The 22,591-nt window shown below is 43.8% G+C and overlaps 1 protein-coding gene across 4 annotated transcripts in view; it reads left to right on the plus strand.

Annotated features, from left to right (window-relative positions):
* The window catches only part of LOC115131475 (trafficking protein particle complex subunit 9), a 316,964-nt gene that overhangs the window by 117,205 nt on the left and 177,168 nt on the right, over positions 1–22,591 (plus strand). For all 4 annotated transcript variants that reach the window (XM_065020435.1, XM_065020436.1, XM_065020438.1 and 1 more), the window contains 2 exons: positions 3,842–3,994; positions 21,455–21,573. In XM_065020435.1, the coding sequence (XP_064876507.1) occupies positions 3,842–3,994; positions 21,455–21,573 (272 nt within the window). The remainder of the gene's footprint in view (positions 1–3,841; positions 3,995–21,454; positions 21,574–22,591) is intronic.

Raw genomic sequence — 22,591 nt, forward strand, 5'->3', positions numbered from 1 at the left:
ACGTTAATAAGCGATAAAATTCATCAGGAGGCGATGTAAAGATCATTAGCTGTCCGTCTGGAAAAATGTCCGGCTAGAAACTCAACGAAAATATCCGGTCCTAGACCTAAGGAGATACGGTGCCCTGCATGTGTTTGACCAAGAAAAAATTCGAAGGGAAATGACAAGACTCTAGACACCGTGTCAATTAAGTCAATTAATTGTGGTTCACCTTTATCAATGGGTTCAAGTAGCGCATGGATATATTTTCCCATTTTCAGTGATCAGTTTTTCCTGTGCTTTTCGATGTAAATGCCGTTCTGGTAAAGCCACAGCAGTGATTTAACCAGTTTTATAAACGTCTTGAGTGTTTTCTATCCACACAGACTAAGCAAATGCATATACTATATTCTTGGCATGAGTAGCAGGGCGCTGAAATGTTGCGCGATTTTTAAAAGAATGTTCAAAAAAGTAGAGGGTCGACTTAAGAGGTTAAGGGACATGGGCAGCTGTGAGGAGGAGGGTTTATTCTCCAGGTCTTTAACTGTTTTCCAGAACTTCTTGGGGTTAGACCCACAGAGAGAGAACTGCTCCTTAAAGTAACTAACTTTGGCCTTCCGGATAGCCTGAGTGCACTTATTTCTCATTTGCCTGAACGAGAGCCAGTCAGCCTGAGAATGCGTGTGCCGAGCCTTTGGCCAAATGCCATTCTTGAGGTGGAGTAACTGCAAGATCACAGTCAAACCAGTGGCTAAACCTGTTTCTAAGCGTCCAAGCGTCTTCGTCAGAGGGGATCAAGCTGATTCTATACTATTTTACAGAGGCCAATTCATGGAGGAATGCTTTGCACATTCAAGTTTTTTAGCAAGTCTCTATGACAAATCAGGACAGGTCGTTTCACTGAGCAGCCATTACGAACACAGGCTGTAAAACAGTGATCACTAAGGATCCATACAGAAAACACCAGACTGATACCTTTCAGGATTATTTGTGAGGATAACATCAAGGAGAGCAGCCTTTTCTGGGTGTTTGGAATCATACCTTGTGGAATTGGTAATCATCTGAGAAAGATTTCGGGACTCCAATTGCTTTAGGACTTGGTCAGGTGTTTATTTAAAAAAAAACATTTTTTAACCTTTATTCAGACAGTGTAAGAGGCCAGTAGAGAGCTTAGGGCAGGTAGGGTATAGGCCGGTGCTGATGGAGGACGATATCACCCAGCAACAGTCAACAAAGGGCTATTTGAAAGTTTAATGCTTAAAAACAGCAAATCAGACTGGGTACAGACTTGGTGGAGACAACCGAGCACTGAAGGTGATCCTTGGTAAAGATTGCCATTCCCCCACCTTTGGAAGATCTGTCTTACTGAAAAAGGTTATAACCCGAAAAGTTATCAGTATTCAAAACACTCTTCCTTAACCACGTCTCAGTCATGACCAACACATCTAGATTGGAGCTGTGAACCCATACTTTCAATTGATCCATTTTAGGTAATACGCTTCTCGTGTTAACGTGCAGAAAACCCAGGCTTTTACGAGAGCAAATCAGGGAAGCAGATATCAGAGCACGAGTCAGAATTGGGGCTTACAACAGTAGATGCGCCAGGGGTACATGCACATTTCCAGATATCATCAGCAGTAATACAATCAAGGTACGGCGGAAGGTCAGTCAATTCGGAAAATGTCAAGGACTTGAAGTTTCTTCAAGTGCAGTCGCAAAAACCATCACTTTGATGAAACTGGTTCTCAGGAGGACCACCATAGGAAAGGAAGACCCAGAGTTACCTCTGCTACAGATGATAAGTTCATTAGAGTTACCAGCCTCAGAAATTGCAGCCCAAATAAATGCTTCACAGTTCAAGTAACAGACACATCTCAACATCAACTGTTCAGCGGAGACTGCTTGAATCAGGCCTTCATGGTTGAATTGCTGCAAAGAAACCACTACTAAAGGACACCAATAAGAAGAAGAGACTTGCTTGGGCCAAGAGACACGAGCAATGGACATTAGACTGGGAGAAATCTGTCCTTTAGTCTGACAAGTCCAAATTTGAGATTTTTGGTTCTTACCGCCGTGTCTTTGTGAGATGCAGAGTAGGTGTACGGATGATCTCCGTATGTGTGGTTTCCACCGTGAAGCATGAGGGAGGAGGTGTGGGGGTGCTTTGCTGGTGACACTGTCAGTGATTTATGTAGAATTCAAGGCACACTTAACCAGCATGGCTACCACAGCATTCTGCAGCGATACACCATCCCGTCTGGTTTGCGCTTAGTGGGACTATCATTTGTTTTTCAACAGGACAATGACCCAACACACCTTCAGGCTGTGTAAGGGCTATTTGACCAAGGAGGGGAGTGATGGAGTGCTGCATCAGATGACCTGGCCTCCAGAATAACCCGACCTCAACCCAGTTGAGATGGTTTGGGATGAGTTGGACCTCAGAGTGAAGGAAAAGCAGCCAGCAAGTGCTCAGCATATGTGAGAACTCCTTCAAGACTGTTGGAAAAGCATTCCAGGTGAAGCTGGTTGAGAGAATGGCAAAAGTGTACAAAGCTGTCATCAAGGCAAAGGGTGACTACTTTTGAAGAATCTCATATTTTAATTTATTTAACACTTTTTTTGGTTACCTCGTGATTCCAAATGTGTTATTTCATACGTGTGATGTCTTCACTATTATTCTACAATGTAGAAAAAAGAAAGGAAAACCCTTGAATGAGTAGTTGTGTCCAAAAATACAACGATTATAACAGCGAGAACTAGGAAGAGAAAGACGGGGAGATGAACAGGAGATCTAAAGAGAGAGTAAAATGAGCAAGACTGCTTTGGTTAGCACATTATTACCAGCCTGTTGCTTTGAACCCAGCAGGAGCTGCAGTGCACCTGTCTCGCACACCTGTTTAAGACAAAGCCACATGGGCTGTTCAGTTGATGTATCATTCATTTGTTGTTCTTATCCCTCCATCCATTCAGTCTGGTTCAAGTGGCAACAGCTGACTCACCCGTCAGGCTCAGGTGGCTGTAGGGTTTAACATTTAACATAAATCAGTCTATTTAGTTACACAACATCACCCACACGGAATGATGCAATGCTATCGTTGAGTGATGATAGTTGGCTGACCTGCCAACCAACAACCGGCAGCCATTAACCTTTCACCCTAATACTATCAGCCTCAAAACATCAGTTGAACAGGTTTACACTTTGATGATGTCGGCAGACACACACACACACACACAGAATTGGATGACCTCAATAATATGTAACTAATAATATCAAACTTCTCGTCTCGATGCTGACGTTGCCAACAGAGCATTCAACTCTAGATGGTTCTTTGTCAATAGTTAAATGCTTACAAATGCAGAACAAATTTCATTTCAGTTACCTGTTGGTACAAACACTGGAGATCCTGCTTATTTCCTGGTTTAGAACCTTTTTGACCCTGTGATGTCGTGTTTTGCTCATTCCACTGTCATGCTCTGCCAAGTTCCAACCTGACTTGAAAGTTCCTCCTCAGCATGATGTTTTCTGATTCATTTTCCCTTCCGTGCGCAACTGAACATCATGTTTGTTGTTTTGGGAGAGAGGCTCCTTCTCCTCTCCTCCTTACGCTTTCAACAAAACAGTCCTTTTTTCTGTGGCGAAGTTTAGACAGTTTAGACGTGTGTTGAGAAGGGTAGCTGTATACTGTCATTGCCCGTCTTTAAATCAGTATTGACTACCTCCGTGAGGTTGTCTTGAGATTTAGAGTATAATGCTTCATTACATCTCTGCCTCTCTCTCTCTTTAACTGAAGGTTGTCTCTCTATCTGAAGGTTTTCTCTGTACACTACTTTATTCATTGTCTTGTTGTATTGTTTCCTACAGAGAAGCTGTTTGGAGAGTTCCTGAGCTGGGACCTAGAGGAGGCTGTGTCTCAGCTGCCTCTGAAGCCAGGCCAGTCTGTCACCCTCACTGTTAACGTCAAAGTCAGACTGGACTTCTCTGGAGGAGAGAACCTGCTACAGGACCTCAACGACGGTGAGTGGTTGAGATTCCAGATGAGCCCCAAAGGTCTCCCAATCAAAATGATCCAGGCGCTCTGCGACCAACTTTGTCAATAGAACCTAAACTCTTTTAGACAGGAGACAACATACATGGATTACCAGGACCCCCACACTCAACAACAGTGGTGTTCCCAATATAGCACCATTCTATTGGTTTTGGGTTTTGCCTTTCTGGAAAGCATTGGGTTCCCAGCTCCATGGCCCCATAGCACTGGTTAAACATGTACTGGATGCAGAGTTGAGTCTCTGTGTACTGCCCTACCCAGTAGCTGAGTGTTCCAGAGAGGTGTTGAGACTGAGGTTCGTTATCTCATCAATCATTTAACAGACATAACCATGCAAACAGCGGACTTCAGCCCTAACTCCTCTCTCCTTTATTTATCTGCCTCCCTCGTGTCCTTTCTCTGTCTCCCACTCTCTCTGTACTCTTTCTCCTATGTGATGTGCTCCTGCATACATGAGAAGAGACCAGAGGAGAATAGAACTGAACTGACATGTTTAACTCAGCGGCCCATGCCTCACTCGCTCTCTCTCTCTCTCTCTCTCTCGCTCTCGCTCTGTCTCTCTCTCTGTCTCTCTCTCTCTCGCTCTCGCTCTGTCTCTCTCTCTGTCTCTCTCTCTCTGTCTGTCTGTCTGTCTGTCTGTCTGTCTGTCTGTCTGTCTGTCTGTCTGTCTGTCTGTCTGTCTGTCTGTCTGTCTGTCTGTCTGTCTGTCTGTCTGTCTGTCTGTCTGTCTGTCTGTCTGTCTGTCTGTCTGTCTGTCTGTCTGTCTGTCTGTCTGTCTGTCTCTCTCTGTCTGTCTGTCTGTCTCTCTCTTTGTCTCTCTCTGTCTCTGTCTCTCTCTCTCTGTCTGCCCCTGCCCCTCTCTATCTTTGAGGCTATTTAACAGATACTCTTTAAAGTTTTAATTAGCGTAGCAGTAATCATGGCCCCTGAATGACAGAGATAAGGCAAACAGTGCTTCCTTAAACAACAAACCCCTGAAACCCTTGTGTATTTTGTTGGTGACATTCTGGACCGACTCTATGTTCTGCTGTAACTGGCTGGATCTTATCTGCTACTCCCAAGTCCTAATATGTAGTTATTTCTCGGTAATGCATTAATACGGTTACTGCTGAGGCTTATTAGTGTTATTGTTTAGCACAGTTTAGTGGTGCTCGGAGCTGTGGGTTGATTGCACCTTGCACTAATTCAAGTTGGAAATGTTGACATTTTGACAAACAGAGTGCTGCATGCTAATATGCCTGATGAGGTTTGGAATTACATTGAATTTGAATTCACTGCAAACTATTGAAAGAACAATGTGGCATAATATGTCTTAAAGACAACATTTTCTGGTTATATTCATGTAGTTCACTGGTTTTGTGGTTGAGAAGATTTCATAGACCCCACATTACAACCAAACGGTCTCTGTTGCTACCAGGTCAATCTGTCTTCATGACAACAGCAGGGTGTCTTGGGAAAGACCTCATACTGTAATAGGCTTAGGCATATTTAGGAAATTCACTATTACTTGTGCTAATTTTGTTAATATTCTGTTAAGAGACGTCCAATGGGCTTTTGTGCTCTTTTTTTGGCTCCCTTGTGTACTAAGCTCCCCTTGTGTACTAATACTGTAAAATCCGGTAACAGAGCAGGGCAGTATGACGATATGAAAATCTGCATACTGCCCAACCCTATAAAACCGACTAAAATAGTGGTGATTATTTGAATGATGGATGGAGTGGAGGGATTCTTCTCCCCTCCACCCCTCGCTGCTCCAAACCTTGATTTACACTGAGTGTCCAAAACATTAGGAATTAGGAATTGAGTTGCACCCCCCTTTGCCATCAAAACACCCACAATTTGTCCGTGCATGGACTCTACAAGGTGTCAGGCATTCCACAGGGATACTGGCCCATGTTGACTCCAATGGTTCCTATAGGTGTGTTAAATGAAACTGTTGAGCGTGAAAAACTTGCCTGGCACCTACTACCATACTCCGTTCAAAGGCACTTAAATATTTTGTCTTCCCCATTCACCCTCTGATTGGCACACATACACAATCCATGACTCAAGGCTTAAAAATCCTTCTTTAACCTGTCTCCTTCCCTTCATCTACATTGATTGAAGTGGATTTAACAAGGGACCTGGTCAGTCTGTCATGGAAAGAGTATGTTTGTACACTCAGTGTATGTAGTCCATAGTACATACGGAGGTACTCCAAACATAACTGATCTCAAAAATGTATTCTATCACCCATGTACTGTAGGCAAGGTGTAGGAAGACTGCTGGCTCACCTACTTTCCAGACCACAAGCCTGCAAAGGACCGCTTTACCCTCGGACACACAATGTAAATAGTCTGGGGAGCCATTTGATTACCTGTTCAGGAGTCTTATGGCTTGGGGGTAAAAACTGTTGAGAAGCCTTTTTGTCCTAGACTTGGCACTCCGGTACCGCTTGCCATGCAGTAGTAGAGAGGCCTCTTAGAGAGAGTCACCATGACCTCAGCCCTTACACACATTTTTTGTAAAGAACATGAGAAGAACAAGATGTAATTTCCTCCGATCGTGGTTTGAAAAGAAAGAGAGGAAAGGGGCTGATGAGAGAGAAGGGCTCCGTTTAACCAAACTAAAGGACTATCGCCCCCTAGCACTCACATCTGTCATCATATCATAGATCTACAGGCAATGCAATCGCCATCGCACTGCACACTGCCCTAACCCATCTGGATAAGAGGATGTATGTAAGAAAGCTGTTCATTGACTATAGCTCAGCATTCAACACCATAGTACCCTTCAAGCTCATCATTAAACTCAGGTCCTGGATCTGAACCCGCCCTGTGCAACTTGGTCCTGGACTTCCTGACGAGCCGCCCCCAGCTGGTGAAGGTAGGAAACAACATCTCCACTTCGCTAATCTTCAACACAGGGGACCCACAAGGGTGCGTGCTCAGCCCCCTCCTGTACTCCCTGTTCACCCATGACTGTGTGGCCAGGCCGCCTCAAACTCAATCAACTTTGCAGACAACACAACAGTAGTAGATTTGATTACCAACAATGATGAGACAGCCAAAAAGGAGAAAGGTGAGGGCCCTGGTGGAGTGGCGCCAGGAAAATAACCTCTCCCTCAACGGGCTCTAAAGAGGGTGGTGCATCCTGTTCACCCCGTTACCATCCAGAAGGTGAGGTCAGTACAGGTGTATCAAAGATGGGGCCGAGAGACTGAAAAACAGCTTCTGTTTCAAGGCCATCAGACTGTTAAACAGCCATCAATAGCCGACTACCACCCGGTTACTCAACCCTGCTGCCATATAGACATGGAATCACTGGTCACTTTAAAAATGTTTACATCCTGCTTTACTCATTTCCTATGTATGTACTGTATTCTATTCTACTGTATTTTAGTCAGTGCCACTCCGACATTGCTCGTCCTGATATTTATGTATTTCAGAATTCCATTATTTTACTTTTAGATTTCTGTGTATTGTTGTGAATTATTGAATGCTACTGCACTGTTGAAGCTAGAAACATAAGCATTTTGAAACACCGGCAATAACATCTGCTAAATATGTGACCAATAAAATGTGGATTTGATGAGACAGATAAAGCCATTGAGAACAGGGGGTTGCAGAGGAGCCGAGGGGTTCATTCATTGATTCATACCTAGACCAGTTTATCCCTCTCATTGAGTCCAGAGGGGTACTACAAAGCCAGATCAATGAGTTAGCCAGCTAACTTTGATAAACGGCAGGCGGCAGGTAGCCAGGTGGTACCCTAGTGATGGGCGGCAGGTAGCCTAGTGGTACCCTAGTGATGGGCGGCAGGTAGCCTAGTGGTACCCTAGTGATGGGCGGCAGGTAGCCTAGTGGTACCCTAGTGACGGGCGGCAGGTAGCCAGGTGGTACCCTAGTGATGGGCGGCAGGTAGCCTAGTGGTACCCTAGTGATGGGCGGCAGGTAGCCTAGTGGTACCCTAGTGATGGGCGGCAGGTAGCCTGGTGGTACCCTAGTGATGGGCGGCAGGTAGCCTAGTGGTACCCTAGTGACGGGCGGCAGGTAACCTAGTGGTACCCTAGTGACGGGCGGCAGGTAGCCTAGTGGTACCCTAGTGACGGGGGACTTGCACTACAGGGACTTGCACTACTGTTCCACTGGAGGTCATAAGGTGAATGCACCAATTTGTAAGTCGCTCTGGATAAGAGCGTCTGCTAAATGACTTAAATGTAAATGTAAATGTACCCTAGTGATGGGCGGCAGGTAGCCAGGTGGTACCCTAGTGATGGGCGGCAGGTAGCCTAGTGGTACCCTAGTGATGGGCGGCAGGTAGCCTAGTGGTACCCTAGTGACGGGCGGCAGGTAGCCTAGTGGTACCCTAGTGACGGGCGGCAGGTAGCCTAGTGGTACCCTAGTGACGGGCGGCAGGTAACCTAGTGGTACCCTAGTGACGGGCGGCAGGTAGCCTAGTGGTACCCTAGTGACGGGCGGCAGGTAGCCTAGTGGTACCCTAGTGACGGGCGGCAGGTAGCCTAGTGGTACCCTAGAGACGGGCGGCAGGTAGCCTAGTGGTACCCTAGTGACGGGCGGCAGGTAGCCTAGTGGTACCCTAGTGACGGGCGGCAGGTAGCCTAGTGGTACCATAGTGACGGGCGGCAGGTAGCCTAGTGGTACCCTAGTGATGGGCGGCAGGTAGCCTAGTGGTACCCAAGTGATGGGCGGCAGGTAGCCAGGTGGTACCCTAGTGATGGGCGGCAGGTAGCCAGGTGGTACCCTAGTGATGGGCGGCAGGTAGCCAGGTGGTACCCTAGTGACGGGCGGCAGGTAGCCTAGTGGTACCCTAGTGACGGGCGGCAGGTAGCCTAGTGGTACCCTAGTGATGGGCGGCAGGTAGCCTAGTGGTACCCTAGTGATGGGCGGCAGGTAGCCAGGTGGTACCCTAGTGATGGGCGGCAGGTAGCCAGGTGGTACCCTAGTGACGGGCGGCAGGTAGCCTAGTGGTACCCTAGTGACGGGCGGCAGGTAGCCTAGTGGTACCCTAGTGACGGGCGGCAGGTAGCCTAGTGGTACCCTAGTGATGGGCGGCAGGTAGCCTAGTGGTACCCTAGTGATGGGCGGCAGGTAGCCTAGTGGTACCCTAGTGATGGGCGGCAGGTAGCCTAGTGGTACCCTAGTGATGGGCGGCAGGTAGCCTAGTGGTACCCTAGTGATGGGCGGCAGGTAGCCTAGTGGTTAGAGCATTGGAACCGAGCTGACAAGGTAAAAATCTGTCGTTCTACCCCTGAACAAGGCAGTTAACCCACTGTTCCTAGGTCGTCATTGAAAATAAGAATTTGTTCTTAACTGACTTGCCTAGTTAAATAAAGGTAAAAATGTGAAAATAAATAGTACGTATAAGCTGGAATTAGAAGCCTAAGTGGTGTTGTCCATTAGTGTATTCCAATTGGGGGAGGGGAAAATAATAAAGGAACATTTCAAATAAAATATACAGTACCAGTCATAAGTTGTTTTATTTTTTTATTTTTACCCAACTTTTCTACATTGTAGAATAATAGTGAATACATCAAAACTATGAAATAACACATGGAATGATGTAGTAACCAAGAAAGTGTTAAACTAATCAATTTATATTTGAGATTCTTCAAAATAGCACACTCTTGTCATTCTCTCAACCAGCTTCATGAGGTAGTCACCTGGAATGCATTTAAATGAACAGGTGTGCCTTGTCTAAAGTTAATGTGTGGATTTTCTTTCCTCAATGTGCGATACAGAAGATAGCCCTATTTGGTAAAAGTCCATATTATGGCAAGAACAGCTCTTATGAGGACTGCCATAGTTACCTCTGCTGCAGAGGATAACTTCATTAGAGTTACCAGCTGCAGAAATTGCAGCCCAAATAAATGCTTCACAGAGTTCAAGTAACAGACACATCTCAGCATCAACTGTTCAGAGGAGGCTGCGTGAATCAGGCCTTCATGGTCGAATTGCTGCAAAGAAACCACTACTAAAGGACACCAATAAGAAGAAGAAACTTGCTTGGGCCAAGAAACACAAGCAATGGACATTATACTTGTCAAAATCCATTCTTTGAGATTTTTGGTTTCCAACCGCCGTGTCTTTGTGAGACACAGAGTAGGTGTACGGATTATCTCTGCATGTGTGGTTCCCACCGTGAAGCATGAAGGAGGAGGTATGATGGTGTGGAGGTGCTTTGCTGGTGACACTGTCAGTGATTTATTTAGAATTCAAGGCACACTTAACCAGCATGGCTACCACAGCATTCTGCAGCGATACGCCATCCCAGCTGGTTTGCGTTTAGTAGGACTATTATTTATTTTCAACAGGACAATGACTCAACATTCCTCCAGGGTGTGTAAGGGCTATTTGACCAAGGATGAGAGTGATGGAGTGCTGCATCAGATGACCTGGCCTCCACAATCACCCGACCTCAACCCAATTGAGATGATTTGGGATGAGTTGGACCACAGAGTGAAGGAAAAGCAGCCAGCAAGTGCTCAGCATATGTGGGAAAATACTGTTGGAAAAAGACTGTTGGAAAATCATTCCAGGTGAAGCTGGTTGAGAGAATGCCAAGAGTGTGCAAAGCGGTCATCAAGACAAAGAGTGGCTCTTTGAAGAATCTCAAATATAAAATAATTTTTTATTTGTTTAACACTTCCTCATGATTCCATGTGTTATTTCATAGTTTTGATGTCTTCACTATTATTATACAATTTAGAAAATAGTGAAAATATATAAAAACCCTTGAATGAGTAGGTGTGTCCAAACTTTTGACTGGAAATGATGCAGACATTTACATTGATGGAAGCTACAATCTATTTGCAATATTAAAACTCATCTACCCCCTACAAAAAGAAGAAAAAAAAGAAGATATTCATGCTTCACCTATACTGCCATACCAAGCACTAACTGCTCATTTGATCGAAAATGAGTTCATGTCATTGTTGCAACAGAAAATACATGCTTAATCATGTGGACAAGTATTCTGCCTCTATTGTATCTATTGTATTGTGTTTTGGAGGAAATGGGGTCTTGTTAGCAGTAACTACATTAAGTTACTGTGAAACCAAGGTAAATAAAATACCCTTTTCTCAGTTCCATGCTATGAGCAGTTACGTTCTTTTTGCTTTGTAGGGCAGAATAGAGCTTTCCATAAGTTCTCCTAAACCTGTGTTTACCACAGACCTTCATTTCTGTGTTTATCCCCCCAAAAACATTCAGTTCCCTATAGGCTTTGGCCATTTAGCAAAGGCAGAGTTAATGCCTACAAAACAAGATGCCATTACTATTCCTCTCTCTTCCTCTATAATTTAGAAGACACCGTTGCACAAACAACATACTGATTTATGCCTACACCAGCACTGGTATCAGGCTGTAGAAGAGGGAGAGAGACGACTGAAGTGGCGAACTGAGTAAACTATAACAAGTGATACGCCGTTCGGACGTGTGTAATGTCACGTTTAACAAGCCAAACATTGAAATGCTGTTATAGAAGGTCAAGTAAGAACCTAAACGGGTCCGTGCATTAATACTGGTATATTGTAAAATAAGGTATATAGCCCTACTTGGTGATAAGCATTAACAGCTAGCGTCTCTCGCTCTCTCCTCTCTCGCACTCGCTCTGCATTGATATGATATATTTTGTGTGTCCATCATCTCGTTTGAGAGTGATACTCTTTCGTCTGTTTCTCATACCGTAAAATGTACTTGAAATAATTCCTTGAGTTTGAGAACGGTATTTGGAACTGATTTGCAGATAAAACGACTAAAATAAGGTAATTATTTGAATGATGGATGGATTGGAGTGATCCTTCTCCTCCCACTCCCACTGCTCCAAACCTTGATACAGTATATGTGAAGTCAAATAAACTGGCCTCTGAGTGTATAAAGAACGTGTCACATTGATTGGCTCCAATCTATGTCTACGTGACCTTGCAAATCAACCCTTCATTTTTGGGCCCGGCTCAGGCACAATATGTCATTTCCTTTGTTCTTGGTTTGAAAGAAAGAGAGGAGTGGCCAATGAGACAGAGCCATTGAGAACATTGTGTTTCGGAGGAGCCGAGACAACACGCACAAACACACCGACCGGGACAGGCTGAAGACATAACATAACTCAGTGTCTGATGGGATTGATGTCATCACACATAGACTAATGGGTTGTAGTTTACAGCAGACATGATTGGTTTCGATGGTGTGAGCACCATACTAAATTACACCGTGTCTGGGTCCTGCTTTTAATGCTGCTGTTCTCTTTGTGTGTGTGTGTGTGTGTGTGTTTTATGTTATGCTCAGTTAGTAAGAGCGTGGCACTAGCAATATCATGGTTGTGGGTATGACTGTGATGATTATGGAATTTTGAGAGACCATTCACTGTCATGCAAATAGGGCATTGGGCCACCACGAGCCAGAAGACCTTCAATGCACCTTGGCATAGATTTGCCAAGTGTCTGAAACTCTGTTGAAAGGATGTGACACTATTCTTCCACAAGAAATTCCATAATTTGGTGTTTTGTTGATGTCGGTGGAAAATGCTAAGGCGACGCTCCAGGATCTCCCATAAGTGTTGAATTGGGTTGAGATCTGGTGATGGCATATGGTCTACCTTATTTTAATGCTCATCAAACCATTCAGAGACCACCCATGGGGAATGGGGGCATTGTCATCCAATGGGGGCATAGCCATGGTAGCCAAAATAATGGCCTGCCAAGCATTTTCATACATGACCCATGATGGAATGTTAATTGCTTAATTAACTCAGGAACTACACCTGTGTGGAAGCACCTGCTTTCAATGTACTTTGTATCTGTAATTTACTCGTGTCTCCATTATTTTGACATAGCCTTGTCCCACCAACATATTTTTCTGCATAAGATCCTGTTGCATGATTTTCTTCCAAACAGCCAAATTAGCAGAATAATACATTACTCTGCAGCAGATATGAAATCCCACCCCTTGACAGGGCTCCAGACTAACATCCTCCCCAGCCCATGATTTGGTCGCACAATTTTTCCCCCCGCTGAGTCATGCAATAGAATACATTTGTTATCATTCACCTTCTAAAGTAGTTTGCTGTGCTTTAGACTGTTTAATATACGGAGATGGGAGGCTATTCAAGAAGTAAGAAGTTTCATCTAACATGTCCACGCAGGAATGCATGGTTCAAGATATGTTGATGTGCAACCTAATCCAGTGATTGTCATGAATTGTGAGTTGACAATAAACTATTGTTGTTCAACTTTAACAGTGTTCCATAGTAATCATTAGTCCAACAGTTGCAAATGATAGTTTCTATTGGACAAATTAAGGTATGTGTATCACTGTTTCCTTCCGTTTAAGAAAAGTTTTTAAACAGAATTGGCGGAATGAATATACCCCTGATCACATGTAAACAAAGTTAACTTTTTAAGCAGCCATGTTGTATTCCTTCTCGCATCTATGCACTCTCCTCCTCTCACCTTTTCCCTTCGCTTGTGGAATTCAGCTGTATGTGACCAGGCGAAAAAACCTTTCCAAGCCAAACCACATCATAACTGCTACACACAGCCTACATCGTTGTCACCATATTTGTTAAAGTAACGTCATAGTCAACATAGCTAATAGAACTAACGCGTTAGTAAACCTGCTACAATCATGCAGTACAGTGTACGGTCAGTAAGCAGTTTAGCAGATACACTGGCGGTCGCCGGTGGCAATAAATTGGTCAAATCAAAAGCTTACCTTGACTTGGAAGAGTTCCAGTGTTGTGTTGGATAGTCATAGCCAGCTAGCTGTCATAGCATCCCTCTGTTTGAGCCGGGTTTTTGAGTAGGCTAAACTAGCTAGCTGCATTTTCTAGCGATAATAACGTTTTTTTAAATGATGAAATATCGCTCTCGCTTCTTTCAATTTTGAAGAAATTAATTTGTTTAAAGCTGTTCAACAATTGTCTTTCTCTTTTTTGAGTCAACTACTCACCACATTTTATGCACTGCAGTGCAAGCTATCTGTAGTTTATGCTTTCAGTACTAGATTAATTATCTGATCTTTTGATTGGTTGGACAACATGTTAGTTCATGCTGCAAGAGCTCTGATAGGTTGGAGGACGTCCTCCGGAAGTTGTCATAATTACGGTGTAAGTCTATTGAAGGGGGTAAGAACCATGAGCCTCCCAGGTTTTGTATTGAAGTCAATGTACCCAGAGGAGGACAAAAGCTAGCTGTCCTCTGGCTACACCATGGTGATACCCTACAGAGTGCTGTTGAGGCTACTGTAGACATTCATTGCAAAACGGTGTGTTTTAATCAATTATTTGGTGACGTGAATATATTTAGTATAGTTTTATCTAAAAAGGATAACTCTTTAAAGGTCTAACAATAAAAAAAAATAAAATTCACTGAGGATGGTCCTCCCCTTCCTCTTCTGAGGAGCCTCCACTGAGCATGTTACTGTACAACCACTGTGTTCCAATTTAGGCGTTTATCAGTGCCATTTTCAACCCGTATAAGGGTATGAGTGTAAAGGGGTACAACTTCTTTTTTTTTTTACCATAATGGACAGTTATGCGATTCTACAATAATTTTGCTAGCCCTAGTTGTGGTTTCAATTCCCATAGGGATCACATTCCATTTCTTAAAATGTATGGAACATGTATGCAATCACTCTACTAATTGGCTTTGGATGAAAGCGTATGCTAAGTAGCATATTTTATATTATTCTGTTTGTGTTGTCTGAAGTCTCCAGCCAGTGCTCTAGTCGTCCTCTCCATCTCAATAAGAGCTATTGAGTAGCGTCTGGTTGTCCTAGGGAGGCGGGGAGAAAGTAAAAGCAGTCTGGAGCAGACAGCGTAAACACATTAGCCCATGGATGGTCAAATCTCAGCGTACAACAACGTCATTAAAGGGAATTAAAACAGCCAGGGAGATTCATTTAGAAAAGCCGGCACAATTACAAAGGGACAGGGTGGGGAGGCTGTCAGTGTTGTAACCTTCTTGTTGCTCGTTGCTCCGCTCGCAATGTTCCCAGTGTACCGCAGCTAGAATATCTGTCAGTCTACGGGCTTCTTCGCCGATGTCATTCCGTTTTGGAGTGGAGGGAGTTGCGATTTGTCCTTGCTCGGCAGAGTAGGCCTCTTCAGGTAATCACATTACCTTAGCGATATGATTACAGAATATGCAGAAGATTGACAGACTGCATTTATTTGAGGGAAAATAAACACATGTTTTCTTCAGATGTACCTAGATATGACTTTGTGTGAGGTATTCGGCGTGAATTGTCTCATTTATTATATGACGAACAATTGACTGACTTCCCACTATTAAGAAGCTTTTATACGTCTTAATCTTTTCAGTTCTGGAGGCAGGAACCATTGAGACAGCAGCTCAATGAGTCTGTTCCATTCAGCCCAGTGTGTCGACCGAATGGACCTTCATTTCAAGGGACCAAGTCTTATACTGACTCAATCAGCAGAGTGCGGCGGCTGTTTAAAGTGCTATTGAATCCTGACATTTGAACTGAAATATATTTTGGTCAGTCCTATGAACCCCATTATGGACTTAATTGACCAATTATTTATTGAAAATAAATCTCTTTCATAATTGTTGGACATTGATACTTTTCCACCGCTTATTTCATCAAACTTGTCTATGTGAATATCTTTGCACATTTCTTCCAGTCAAACGTATTTTATTCCGAAATTAAGAGTACTTAAAAAGGCCATCTTATTAAAGAGATTCTCTGGTAGTTTTGTGTACTTTTGCGAACTTTTTAGCCAGTAGTCCTGAAAATAGCACTCATGAGCTAAAAGTGGTCCCTGAAAACAGCATTATTTAAAAAAGAAAACATATTTTTTTTATTTTACCCCCTTTTTCTCCCCTATTTCATGGTATCCAATTATTAGTAGTTACTATCTTGTCTCATCGCTACAGCTCCCGTACGGGCTTGGGAGAGACGAAGGTTGAAAGTCATGCGTCCTCCGAAACACAACCCAACCAAGCCGCACTGCTTCTTAACCCAGCGCCATCCAACCCGGAAGCCAGCCGCACCAATGTGTCGGAGGAAACACCGTGCACCTGGCAGCCTTGGTTAGCGCGCACTGCGCCCGGCCCGCCGCAGGAGTCGCTAGTGTGCGATGAGACAAGGATATCTCTACCGGCCAAACCCTCCCTAACCCGGACAACGCTAGGCCAATTGTGCATCGCCCCACGGACCTCCCAGTCGTGGCCGGCTGCGACAGAGCCTGGGCGCGAACCCAGAGTCTCTGGTGGCACAGCTAGCACTGTGATGCAGTGCCCTAGACCACTGCGCCACCTGGGAGGCCCGAAAACGGCATTCTACGACGCATATGTGCAGATATGTGCACCATGTCATTGCTCTCTCTGTCTCTGCTGTGTCCACTGAGCCGTTGGGCCCGCCCTGTAACCTCATTGGATAAGGCTGGGCAGGCCTCTTGCTAGCAGTCACTCAAATGCGAGGGGCTGAAGCTCACTGGGTCGAACTCAAATTGCTAGGGGGCTGGCCCACGTGGGGGGAAATATTGGGAAAATGTCACGGCACAGCTTCAAGAAAAGTCTCTTTCAAACTAGGGATTTTGTGGCTAATTGAGGTGAAACAGTAATTCTGCTCATAGATTATGCATGTATGAACGACACATTGACACGACAGGTAGCCTAGGTTAGAGCCTAGTGGTTAGAGCCTAGTGGTTAGAGCCTAGTGGTTAGAGCCTAGTGGTTAGAGCGTTGGACTAGTTACCGAAAGTTTGCAAGATGGAATACCCGAGCTGAAGGTAACAATCTGTTGTTCTGCCCCTGAACAAGACAAGTGTTCCTAGGCCGTCATTGAAAATAAGAATTTGTTGTTAAATGACTTGCCTAGTTAAATAAAGGTAAAAATAAATAAAACACATCCAGCCCAAAGCAGGAAGTTTAAAAAATACTTTCTTGTCGTCAAAGTACCTGAGCATGTCTTTAACAGTTATAAGCCATATAAGCCATACATTCGTATACATTCGTAAGCAGTACATAAGCATCCGTAGATGCAAAATGACAATAAGATGGATGATGGTAGATATGTTGTTCACTTTGTCACCTCACAAGATAAATGTGATGAGGACCATCTCACAGCATTATGAGCAGGGTACTTCTGTCTATCTGGATGATGTGGTTCTGTCTGTAATGCTGTATTTAGTATGACTCAAATGGCTGTGAGTAATGATGGCAATAATTTGTTCAGATCCTGCATTACCTCACTTTCTTATTCCCTCTCTCTTCTCTCCCTCTCATCTCTTTCTCTTCTGATCTCTCTCTCTCTCTCCCCCTGTTTCCTCATCTCTCTCCATTTCTCCTTCTTCTGCTCTCTCTCCCTCCACCTGAAAGAGACCGCCTGCGTCTTTGTAATTTGGATGTTTGATGTCGTAGTAATGACAGCAGAAAGTGTGGGCTTTTGAAAAGAGACACTATTATTTACCCGTCTTATTTCCTCTCCATCTCACATTATCTGCCAGTCTCACCTGGGCTGGGTTACTTGTGAATCATATAGCTCCTAAAATAATAACAGCCGAGGAGTTGGCTATTCTTCTCTCTGTCCCGCCCCTCTCTCCTACTCAGAGACTCCTTGTGAATACTCTCTCTTTCTTTCTCTCTCTCTCTCTTTCTCTCTCTTGTTGTGTAGGGAGCAAATTGTCTGTCTACGTGATGCTTCTAATAAACCAATTTATGTTAATGAGGTCAAAGGTCCTTTGCGAGCTCCTCCCAGATTCAACCTCTCTGCCCAAATGTTCAGGTGTTGTCTCTCTCTCTCTCTCTCTCACTCTCTCTCTCTCTCTCTCTCTCACTCTCTCTCTCTCTCTCTCTCTCACTCACTCACTCACTCCACGGAGCAGAACGGGACTTTGTTGCCTTGTATTTTACAGCCTTATGTTCCTCTCCCCTCGAAAGGACATTGAAGAAGCGTTTCTGTTTGCAATGCAATCCGTCATAGGCTGCCTTTTACTACAATATCCTTGACTCACCTTCCAGGAAAAGCACAAGTGTCTGTAGAGCCAAAAGGTGGCATTGCAGAGATTCACAAGACTTTGTTGATGTTGATTTTCAGTTCATCATTCTGCATTAGATCAATTCACTGTCACTAATATAATCTGTAGTGATTTATAGTTGCAGACTCTCACTAGGCAGATGGAGAGATAGATTGAGAGAGAAAGAGGCAGGGATAGACGGAGGGTGATGGCAAGGAAAGAGGGATGATGTTGAGTGATGTCGTCTTCAATCTCTCCGCCCGTTATGCACTCTCTGTCTGTCTCTCTCTCTGTGTGTCTCTTTATCTCTGTCTCTTGCCTGCCCTCGCTCTCTGTTTGTCTCTATCTCTGACTCTCTCTCTGTTTGTCTCTTTATCTCTGTCTCGCTCTCTGTTTGTCTCTTTATCTGTGTCTCGCTCTCTGTTTGTCTCTTTATCTGTCTCGCTCTCTGATTGTCTCTATATCTCTGTTTGTCTCTCTCTCTGTGTGTCTCTTTATCTCTGTCTCTCTCCTGCCCTCGCTCTCTGTTTGTCTCTTTATCTCTGTCTCTCTCTCTGTTTTGTCTCTATCTCTGTCTCTCTCCTGCCCTCTCTCTCTGTTTGTCTCTATATCACTGTCTCGCTCTCTGTTTGTCTCTTTATCTGTGTCTCGCTCTCTGTTTGTCTCTTTATCTGTGTCTCGCTCTCTGTTTGTCTCTTTATCTCTGTCTCACTCTCTGTTTGTCTCTTTATCTCTGTCTCGCTCTCTGTTTGTCTCTTTATCTGTGTCTCGCTCTCTGTTTGTCTCTTTATCTCTGTCTCGCTCTCTGTTTGTCTCTTTATCTCTGTCTCGCTCTCTGTTTGTCTCTTTATCTCTGTCTCGCTCTCTGTTTGTCTCTTTATCTCTGTCTCGCTCTCTGTTTGTCTCTTTATCTGTGTCTCGCTCTCTGTTTGTCTCTTTATCTCTGTCTCGCTCTCTGTTTGTCTCTATATCTCTGTTTGTCTCTATATCTCTGTTTGTCTCTATCTCTGTTTGTCTCTCTCTCTTTCTCTCTCCTGCCCTCGCTCTCTGTTTGTCTCTCTCTCTGTGTGTCTCTATCTCTGTCTCTCTCCTGCCCTCGCTCTCTGTTTGTCTCTTTATCTCTGTCTCTCTCTTTTTGTCTCTTTCTCTGTCTCTCTCCTGCCCTCTCTCTGTTTGTCTCTATATCACTGTCTCTCTCTCTGTCTCTTTATCTGTCTCTCTCCTGCCCTCGCTCTCTGTTTGTCTCTTTATCTCTGTCTCGCTCTCTGTTTGTCTCTTTCTCTGTCTCGCTCTCTGTTTGTCTCTTTATCTCTGTCTCGCTCTCTGTTTGTCTCTTTATCTGTGTCTCGCTCTCTGTTTGTCTCTTTATCTCTGTCTCGCTCTCTGTTTGTCTCTTTATCTGTGTCTCGCTCTCTGTTTGTCTCTTTATCTCTGTCTCGCTCTCTGTTTGTCTCTATATCTCTGTTTGTCTCTATATCTCTGTCTCTGTTAGTCTCTCTCTCTGTTTGTCTCTATCTCTCTCTCTGATTTGTCTCTATCTCTGTCTCTCTCCTGCCCTCGCTCTCTGTTTGTCTCTTTATCTCTGTCTCGCTCTCTGTTTGTCTCTTTATCTCTGTCTCGCTCTCTGTTTGTCTCTTTCTCTGTCTCGCTCTCTGTTTGTCTCTTTATCTCTGTCTCTGTTAGTCTCTCTCTCTGTTTGTCTCTATCTCTCTCTCTGTTTTGTCTCTATCTCTGTCTCTCTCCTGCCCTCTCTCTCTGTTTGTCTCTATATCACTGTCTCTCTCTCTGTCTGTCTCTTTATCTGTCTCTCTCCTGCCCTCGCTCTCTGTTTTGTCTCTCTCTGTCTCTCTCCTGCCCTCGCTCTCAGGATCAGACATGAAGATGTATGTGTGTCTGGAAACAGGCTGTAGGCCTTAATGGAGGCACTAGTCAATAAAGATACTGTTTATCAGTGTTCTCTCTTCCTCTTTCCATCCACCTCCCTCTGTCTGGATGCATATCTAATCTGTTTCTGTGAGTAGGATATGGAAAATGACATAGCAACAATGCTGACTGACTGTGTCAGCTGTAGTGGTTCTGGGCTCATATTCACAAAGCATCTCAGATGTGCCCTGTCCATGTAATCTCATTCATTATAATCTAAAAGGCTAAACTGATCTGAGATCAGCAGTTCTACTCTGAGAGGCTTTATGGATATGGACCTGGGCACAGATTCACAAAACCTTCTTAAGAAAACATTTCTTCTTAACTGAAATGTTTTCCTTAACTATAGACTTAAGAAGAAAGTTAAGCAAAGTTGCTATTCCTCAAAATGGTTATTGGAAATTTTCTTACAGTATTTCTTGTTTCTCCTAAAGCAAAAAATTATATTATTGAAGAAACATTTTTGGGGAAATTCCAAGATAGCTTAAACCCTTGTCTTAATCTCAGGTCAGTGAGAGAAAAAGCTCATGAAAGCAATTTAACATGTTTAATTCACTCACAAACTTAATCTGAAAGTTTCAGTATTGATTCTTTTAAACCCAAGAACATGTTTTAGAACAGTAATCTCAGTAAGAAATATGCCAACATGATTTGCCTTTGCTAACTTGATAGCTAGCTAAAACAGTTGCTGAGCAACAAGAAGATATTTGAGAAGTTCGTAAGAAAATCGTGAAATCTCAAGATATTGTTGAGGAACTTCTTTTATTATAATTTTTTTTTTTTTGCGTTGGTGTTTTGTGATTCTGGGCCCTGGTTAGCCGTCGTGGAGTACTAATCACAAATGCCAGCCGTGTCAGTAGAATGTGTTGGAAAGCTTTGGACCAAAGCGGAATATGGAGTCAAAGCTGGCGGGCTCTAACTGTTTGAACTTAATTCCTACCATGTCATTCCCATTTCTTTGTGTGTGTGTGTGTGTGTGTGTGTGTGTGTGTGTGTGTGTGTGTGTGTGTGTGTGTGGAGGGGGCAGATCTTTGCAGCAGCTAACCCAGTGATTCCCCTTGGAGACAAAGATGTTTCCACTAACGTCAGAGAGACTGTGTGCTCAGGGCCTACGTCACACTATGAGATGGTTTGTAGCATGGCTAGCTGAAAGCAGGACCCCCTTCAGTACACATGAATACAGAAAGCTGATATGGCTGTTTGATGGTCCTCTGAAGCTCTGTGTAGGATTGTGTTGTTGCTCTGTTGCTGCCCTGAAAAAAAAAGAATAGGCCTGTGAGCTGCTGTTCCATATTCTGCTCACACAATGTATTTAAATGATCATGTCCTCATGTATGAAGAAGAGATGGGAGTGGCTCCTGATTCAACCAGGAAATACTTAGAGATTAGGGAAACTCTCTCACCCTAATATGTTTATGTGCTAATGTGCGTTTTAACAACTGTGAATATAGTTAAATTATATTAAGTCTGGGGTTACTGTACTTTTGTGTCTCCTGACTGGCTGATCGTCTCTGCTGCTGTTCCAGATGGGATCAGTGTGACAGGCCTTCCCATCTCCAGCCCCCTGAGACAAGTCCTCAAACCCCGGGCCGAGACCAAGCCCCTGGGCAGCGAGTCCAGCAAGACAGACTACAACCACGTCAAGGTAGGACTGACACCTCTCTCCTCCCATCTTCTCTAAACTAGGTTCCTTTAATTACTGAGATTTCAGCAGGAACATCTCTCTACTTTACACATCTGCATTTCATGACTTCCGAAGGTTGTTTTATTTCCGTCCTTGCGTTGTATTTCCCATTTTCTGATGCTGCAGATAGTTAACAAGCCTCATGTTGTGGTAATTAGGATGTAGCTGTTTGTTTAAAAAGCAGGGAGGGAGCTGAGGATAGACAGACCGACAGACAGAGAGGCTAGCTGCAGCTTTTCACACATAGACAAGAAGGTACACAGAGCTAATGTGGCGTGTCTCTATCAGGGTGCAGCTGATCTCAATCAGTGGAGAGAACAGACTGATGTCTTGCTAAACTACATTCTCTGTGTGTGTGTGTGTGTGTGTGTGGCTTTGGTGTTGTAGAGTTCGTTAAGTTCTGTCTGCAGGGGTGAACCTCTCCATTGTGATTCATCACGGAGCACGTATGGTTAGCTATAACGTACGCATGCACACACACACAACCTCCCATCCGCGTCCACTCGACCATTCCCTCTCCTTATATACATATCTCCTCGCCTTATTACATAACCTAGAAGTTTTCAGGGGAGGTGAAAAAGGAAAGCCAGGTCAAATAATAATGAATAAATATTAGGCCTGTTTCTAGCGTTTTTAATTTTCAGATTGAAACAGGTACACTACATACAAAAATAACACTTGTTCCAATAAACAGACGGAGCAACTTGTAAATAAAAAATAAATAAAGAATATAGAAAATACAATTTTACCAAAGAACTAAACAAAACAAAGAAACAAGGTGGTCTAATCAAGTAGATGCCTGTTTCCAGCTACAATCCAGGGAAAACACATATTTCAAAGCAGTTTTGATGTCCACATTTAAAAGAGGGAGATCACAGCTTTCCAGCTACCACATTGATTTCTCAACTCCTAAAAATGCGCATGGCATCTTAAAAAAAAAAAAAAAAAAAGACAACTATTTATTTATTTCACAACACTG

Source organism: Oncorhynchus nerka, linkage group LG7, assembly GCF_034236695.1.
Source record: "Oncorhynchus nerka isolate Pitt River linkage group LG7, Oner_Uvic_2.0, whole genome shotgun sequence".
NCBI classification, from domain to species: Eukaryota; Metazoa; Chordata; class Actinopteri; order Salmoniformes; family Salmonidae; genus Oncorhynchus; species Oncorhynchus nerka.